The sequence below is a fragment of the Strix aluco genome, chromosome 20, assembly GCF_031877795.1.
Source record: "Strix aluco isolate bStrAlu1 chromosome 20, bStrAlu1.hap1, whole genome shotgun sequence".
Classification (NCBI taxonomy): Eukaryota; Metazoa; Chordata; class Aves; order Strigiformes; family Strigidae; genus Strix; species Strix aluco.
This window is the reverse complement of record NC_133950.1, coordinates 9,809,792-9,816,780: the sequence shown is the minus strand read 5'-3', so window position 1 is coordinate 9,816,780 and position 6,989 is coordinate 9,809,792. Positions and strand designations below refer to the sequence as shown.

General features: G+C 46.2%; 1 protein-coding gene across 1 annotated transcript; it reads left to right on the top strand.

Annotated features, from left to right (window-relative positions):
* Nucleotides 1-6,407, top strand: ZDHHC12 (zDHHC palmitoyltransferase 12). Its single transcript, XM_074846538.1, has 6 exons — nucleotides 1-49; nucleotides 131-818; nucleotides 1,221-1,357; nucleotides 2,294-2,380; nucleotides 3,678-3,844; nucleotides 4,473-6,407. Exons 2-6 carry the CDS (start codon nucleotides 464-466, stop codon nucleotides 4,780-4,782), a joined length of 1,056 nt encoding a protein of 351 aa, XP_074702639.1. The 5' UTR covers nucleotides 1-49; nucleotides 131-463; the 3' UTR covers nucleotides 4,783-6,407.
* The last annotated feature ends 582 nt before the right edge of the window (nucleotides 6,408-6,989 follow it).

Genomic DNA, 6,989 nt, shown 5'->3' with positions numbered 1-6,989 from the left:
CAGACATCTGAAGTTACATCAAATCCCACCCCGGCAGCCTCCTGCCAAAGTTACGTCAGACACTCTTGTTTGCATTAATAGGGCTGTCTAAATGCGCTCAGCCAGGCACAACCTCTGCATTTCTCTCTAGGGGATGGAAATCAACAGATGAAATAATCAAATTGGCGAGACCAGAGTTAACACACCGCGGTGCAGCATCTCACCCCGGCAGCACCCCGAGCCCTCGCCTTCCAACAGCACCTCTCCGCCAGACCCCTTCTGTCGCCCGACCTACACGGAGCAGTATTTGCCTCGTGTGTAGGAGTTTTACCAAGGCCCCAGCCCCGCGTTCCCCAAAATCCCAGCTGAAATGAAACCCGGCTGACGGCCGAGGGCTGTGCAGAGCCCAGGGGGGTCAGGGTGGGAGGACAAGCGGGAAGCGGGGCTGAAGGAAAGCACTTTTCCCCTGGGAAAGGCTCCCGAAATGGAGGCCCGGCGGTGTGAGGGGAAGGGAGGAGGCCCGCGGGCTGCAGCCGGGCTTCCCCCTACAAATGCGGGGCGGGGGAGGAAAGAGACCCCGGTTCTCACTCAGGGGGGAGCCGAGCCGGGGGTGTCAGCACCCCGCCTGGCTGCGGGCCCTCAGCCCCTCAGGGGAGGGCGCAGGGCCGCGCTGAGGAAACCGGCCCCCTCCCCCGCCGGGCCGGGCGCGGCTCCTCCTCCGGGCGCTGCCCGCCCTTCCGGGCCGGCGGGCGCCATGGGGGCCGGCGGGCTCTGGGCGAGGGCGGCGCACACGGCCCTCAGCGGCGGCCTGGCGCTGGGGCTCTTCCTGCACCGCACAGGTGAGGCGGGGCCGCCGCGCCGCCCCCTCAGCCCCGGCCGCGGGGGGGCTGCCCGCCCCGGGGAGGGGGCGGCCGGGGGCCGGGCCCGGCCCTGAGGAGAGGCGGCAGCGGCGCGGGCTGTGCCTGCGCCCGGGCAGCGGGAAAAGGCGGGTGTCCTCCGCCCTGCCTCTGGCCCTCCGGGGGTGCCCTGAGGGCAGGGGGGGGGCTGTGGGGTGCTCGGCAGCCCCTTCCGTTGTCTGCTTCTCCCCTTCGCACCCCACGCCCTCTCAGCGCCTGGTTTGGTTTAGCCCCGTTTTCTCCCCGTCCCCCTTCCTGTAGGTGCAGGACCCCTTTGTTAAGGCCAGAGAGAAAAGCCTAAATGCTTCACAAGGAACTACTCTCTCTTTTTGGGGTACCTTTCAGATCTGCAAAAGCAAGTGGAGTGCGGAGAGCTGCTGCAGCCGCTGATCTTCATCTTACTGGGTTTGTGCTCTGTCCTGCTGTACTTTAAGGTGTCTCTCATGGATCCGGGTTTTGTTAAGTCTGAAGAAGAAGTGGAGGTATATCACTTCATGAATGGAAGAAAGTGGTGAGGCTATAAAATCTATAGGCTTTTTTTCTTTTTCCCACTCTGCTAAATAAGAACAAGCTGAAACAATTTCTGCTGCACTTGGTGTAAAGGAAACACACACAGACCCTTGGGGATTAGGCCAGACAGTCTCTGATTCATAGTCTGTTCAGCAGGGTTCACTGACTTTGTGTCTTTTACACCGCAGTCCCGCTGGAAATGCCGTGAGCCATTTGAGCATAAGTCCTCTCCTGCATCAGAGGTGCAGTACCCTATGGAATGTATACATGACCTATTTTATGTTAACGACCACTAAGTGGTACAAAAAAAACCCCAATTGAATGGCAAGGTTGGAAGAAAGTGCTTTCTGCAGCTCTACTTATCGAACTGTTTATAGATTTGTTGCCCTCTCAGAGGACATGTACACAAACAAGTTGCAGTGAAGTAAATGCAGATGCAAAGTTTCAGTAACAGAGAGGAGCCTGCTCCGGGTTCACTGCCTTACAGATTGTGTAGGACAAAAGCATTACCAATTTTAGTCATCCATCATTAATGTAAGTGTTGGCTGTGTTTTAAATAAGTAGCACTGCTTGTACTGAAAAGACATCATTCTTGTGTTTGGAAGTGAAGTCTAACCTTGTTTATTTTTGTCCCAAAGTGTGACGTTGGGATCAGTGTGGTATCTTGTCCACAATTATTTCTGCCTCTGTGCAAACGTTCTTTTGATGGTTACAGGAGCCTGTTCTCTCTCACTGTACCTTAATTGTCTGCAGCTTCTGTAGGAATTCTAAGGAATTATTTTGTTTAACCTTCCTAATGACAGCGATAATCAGCACTGTGTAACTGTTAAGTAAAAGGATCCAGACTCAGTCACGCTAAGACAGCAGCACACAAAACCTCCTTAGTCACTCCCTTTCTCTTTTTGTAGGCAGACAAGAGTGAAGAACAAAGTATGGTGGCACCCCAAGTTCCAAGTAATATTAAGATGCGTCGTTGTGGTTACTGCATGGTGAAGGTAGGCATTCATAACACACTAGAAGATAATGGGATGAGCAATTTGCAAGCTTACATTTTTTGGCAACATCTTTCTTCAGCTGCTGTCGCCAGTGTTTGTTCTGCCCTATCACTGCTGCTGACTGCTCAGTGGTTTGGAGGCATGGCAGATCTGATTAATTCTGTCATAGGGTCACCCTCCTGCTGAAAACAAACAGAAAAAGTAAATACAACTAGCAAATTGAATTCAGATACAGTCCTGAATTGAAAAGTGATCCAAATGAATCGTGTAGCTAAAGTCTAGTAGTGATGGACACTGGCATGTATGCTAGTTTTCCAAGGCTGAAACAAGTCACAGAAACAAGGACCATCTTTTGCCATGGGAAAATTGTAGTCTGCATGCTTACTGCCATATCAGTCAGACCTTACAGTAGTGTGAAAAAGACTATTTTTGAAGATATCTTGATAGAGAGTCAGAAAAGCAGTTGAGCATGACATCTAAGAACTGCTGGTAGCTGTGAGCTTGGTTGGAGGCCTAAAAACAACAAAACATTAGCCTGAGTTGTAAAAGATAGTATGAAGGAAAAATTAGAGCAATTAAATTAGCTCTTAAAACAGTTTGCCTAAAGCCTAGGAGTGCCTGTTTTCAGAGTGATCCTTATCAGTTTAGTAAAATCAAGCATTATCCCAGCTTCCATAAATTCCTCAAGAATATCTACCAGGAGAAGCCAGTTTATTGCAAGAGGAAAAGCTGGTAAAATATATATATGCTTCAGGGAACAAATCCTAGGAGGCACACTCATACTACCTTCCTCAGCTGGGTCTTTCATCTTCTCTATTCCTGGTACTTGAGCTGCTTTCCCGTGCAAGCATCTTGTATTCACACAGAGCAGAGACACTTCCCTCCTCTGTGCAGTCCCAGAAAGACATCCCATCCCTGCACACTTTCTTCAATAGCTGTGGTCCTAGTTTTTCACCTCAACACTCTGCTCGTGCTTTCCTGAACAGAACAGACTGGCTCCATCTCCCTCCTTTGCACACTGGACTTCCTATAAATAGGCAGATAATAAAGAAAATTTATAGATGGAAGTAGTGGAGGAGAGTCATTTAATTTGAATCTCACTCGTTTGGATCTGTACCAGGGGAAATCATGATTCCCTTGTAAATACATTGTCTTACCAATGCTTATGTTGTGCTGTTATCTCAAAAGGGAGTGCTTTTGAGACACCACTGAAGATGATATTGCATGATGTTGTCCTCTACCAAACAGGGAGTTGAATCAATGGACTAGTGTTTGGTTGGTTGGTTTTGTTTTGCAGCAACCAATGCGAGCCAAGCACTGCCAGCTGTGCCAGCACTGCGTACGGCGTTACGACCATCACTGTCCCTGGATTGAGAACTGTGTGGGAGAGAAGAATCACCCCCTCTTCATCGTCTACTTGAGCGCGCAGCTTGTAGTTCTGCTGTGGGGAGGTCACGTTGCTTGGTAAGGCCTGGAGTCAGCGCTTTGACCTCTGAGATTGCTGAAAGTTTTGGTGCTCCTGGAGCCCCACTGAAGTGTTTATGTAGAACACAGCAGTGACTGGATTGGCCTTGGATTGACTTTGTATCTTCACCCCCTTTTGCATCCTGGAGATCAGCTCTTCTGAGCCCCTTAATCTGCTGAGGGACAACACAGCTGATCAATAGTGGAACAGAATCTGATAGTTTGTGTTTCATTGTTTGCCTTTGTTTTAAGCTTAAATTAACAGAATTAACAACAATACAAAAGCTAGTTAATTTTGTTTTAGTTAATGTGATACAATCTTTCTTTACAAATCAAAGTACTGGAAACTGCAGCAGGGTTTCACCTGTACGCCTGCTCAGGGCAGGAGTTAACTGAAGGTGATTGTCTCTCTAGGCTGTCAGGGGAGCCAGCATCTTTTAAGCTTTAGAATCTAAGTCACTACTGGTGCAGTCTCTTAAGAGTTTATAGTATTTTGACTCCCCGTAGCGAATGATTATCAGAAGCTCACCAGTTACAAATCAAACTTAAATGTGCCATCAAGTTTGCTTGGCTTATGTAACTAGTTCTACATCTTTAACTGTGAATTTATTTCTCTTTGAATTGAAAGGTCAGGCCTCTACTTTGAACAGTCCTGGGAGTGGCTGCAGCACAACATTCTCCTCCTCATGTCCTTCCTCATGATAGTTATATTCACCATTGTTGTCCTGCTGCTGCTTATTTCACACCTCTATCTGATCTCATGCAACACCACCACCTGGGAATTCATGTCACATCATCGCATCTCCTACCTGCGACACTCTGAGCTGGAGAATCCCTTTGACCAAGGGGTAATCCTCAACCTCTGGAGATTCTTCTGTTCATGCCACCTCACTGCATGGGAGAAAATCTACTTTCACAGGAACAATGAGCCTGTCTAGTGGCAGTAGTACCTACCTGCTAGAGTGCCAACACAGCTGCAGGTGGCTGGGTAAAGCTTTGCTAATGCAGTCACTGCCGTTTCCTTGCATGGAACTTTAGTACATCATGAACTACGCAACCTGTTCCACAACCTGTTCATCCTGCAAATTACATTTCAAGGATAGTCAGGGTTATTTTTTATATAAGAATAACACGGTTAAAGGCGAGACACTGGTTCTGGGAAGGCCAGCAGAGCTGATTTCTGGACTGAGCAAAGGTATCTCTCTAAATTTACTTTCTTTTGTTACCTGATCCACACCTCTCCAGAAGAGATGCAAGAGGAGTGTTCACTTCTCTTCCCCAAAGCTTCCCTCTCCTTTGCTGCTAGGGAACAGCAGCTATTACAGACAAAACCAGCCAGAATCAATATAATTCCTGTGGCCTTTCTTCAACATAGTTCTCACTGTGAGAACCACAGTGCCTTTTGTCAGTAGCGTTGAGCATGTAATAGAAATATTTGAGTAAATATTTGGGCAGTCAAAAGCAAATTTCATTTTCACCACATGTCTTGAATTAATGCTTTTCACAAAGATTTGAGGCTTAAAGGTGTTAATGTGCATGAGAAAGAGCTGTAAGGCACCAAATTTAGCTTATGAAATAATTAGCCTGTACTTTGTGATGCCCTGACCAGCTTCCTAACAATTTTTTCCTTTAAGCTGATGGTGCTGTTAACAATTCACAGACTATTTTGAATCAAGTCAGCAAAGAATGATACCATCCACTTTTCTTTGGACAGAAAAGTAATACTTGCCTACTGAATTAGTTCTGCGGGTAACTTCATGCTCAGGCCTTTCCTGTAGCTTGTGGGGAGAGAACCAGTAGCAGAGGTGGGTACTTCTTGCCTAGCTGAAAGTAACACTGTTAGTGATACTACTACCTCAACATACTACTAACATTTTAATAAAAGAATACAAAGTTTCAATGCAAGAAGAAAGATTCTAGGTCCTGTGTGTTTCACTGAGATGAGGAGGTGCTGATAGCTTTCTAGGATAGCAGCAAAGCTTACTTGGGCTGTGAATTTTAGTCCTGACCCTTTTCTGTTAAAAAAAAACCCAGCACCACAACAAAATCTGAGTTAAAATTATTTTGTGCTCTAATTGGCTTGGCTCAGGAAATAACACCAGCTCAATCTGGCAAGCTGCTAGGATGCACTCAGGGTTTAAAGTTGATGAGCACTCCTGAAGGGAGAGTGTAGTCAGTAATACAGCATGACAGTCCAAAAGCAGTTTAAAAACAGTAGAAGGATCCCTCTTTTGACCAACTCCAGAGTTTGTAATCTGTGTGGTCTGTTTGTTCAGGGTAGAAACCCCTCTCAGAGGGTTATCAGAGCACTAAGAATTGCTTTCATAACATCGTATACCATCCAGAAAGGATTCTGCATTTTGTTTGTGTCAGTGTGGTGCCTGCTAAAGTATGGCTCAGCTGCCACATAATGATTTCTGGTTCTTCAGGTATCAGTCAAATAATTTGTCAGCAGGTACACAGTTGTGCTCTGTTTGGTAATTCTTTTTAAAATGCACCAGGATGGTAATTTACAGTCTTTTTTATTCTACTATAAACTATAAATTAAAATATTAAATATGCCTTTTTTGGTTCTTTATGCCTCTCTCTTTGAACCCAAGTCCTAGGTTTCACCTGTGCTAACAATCCACTGTGCTACTTACCACTTTACAGAGGCCTTGACCTTAAGAAAAGTCACGAAACACACTGTAGGGGCCAAGAGCAAGCCAACCATTACTGCTGAAACAAGAGGGAGGAAAATGTGTCTCCTGTTTTAAAGGGGCCATTACACTGCAAGGCAGAGCAGGAGGTTGGAAGGATATTTGTACACAGGAATTTTCAGAAGCAGTTATACTTGGCTCTGAAAATAGGAAATCTAGGCTCAGTGTGAATTGTTTTGCACAAACATAGTTCTTACCTCTCTGAATTCTGAAGTGTTGATTTAATAATGACCAGCCTTGATTTAATAATGACAACTCACTAGCTGCACCCAAATCTTATCTCCAGATACAGCACAACTGTGTTAGTTCAACTTCTGTCTATCCCTTCTGAAGACAAACTGAAAGGGTAATAGTTGTGCATCCCTATTTGTCACGTGTGATGTTTTATTTCCAGATGCTCTTCCTCTTTTTGCCCAATAAGCTAACATTATGAATCTAAGAGAAGA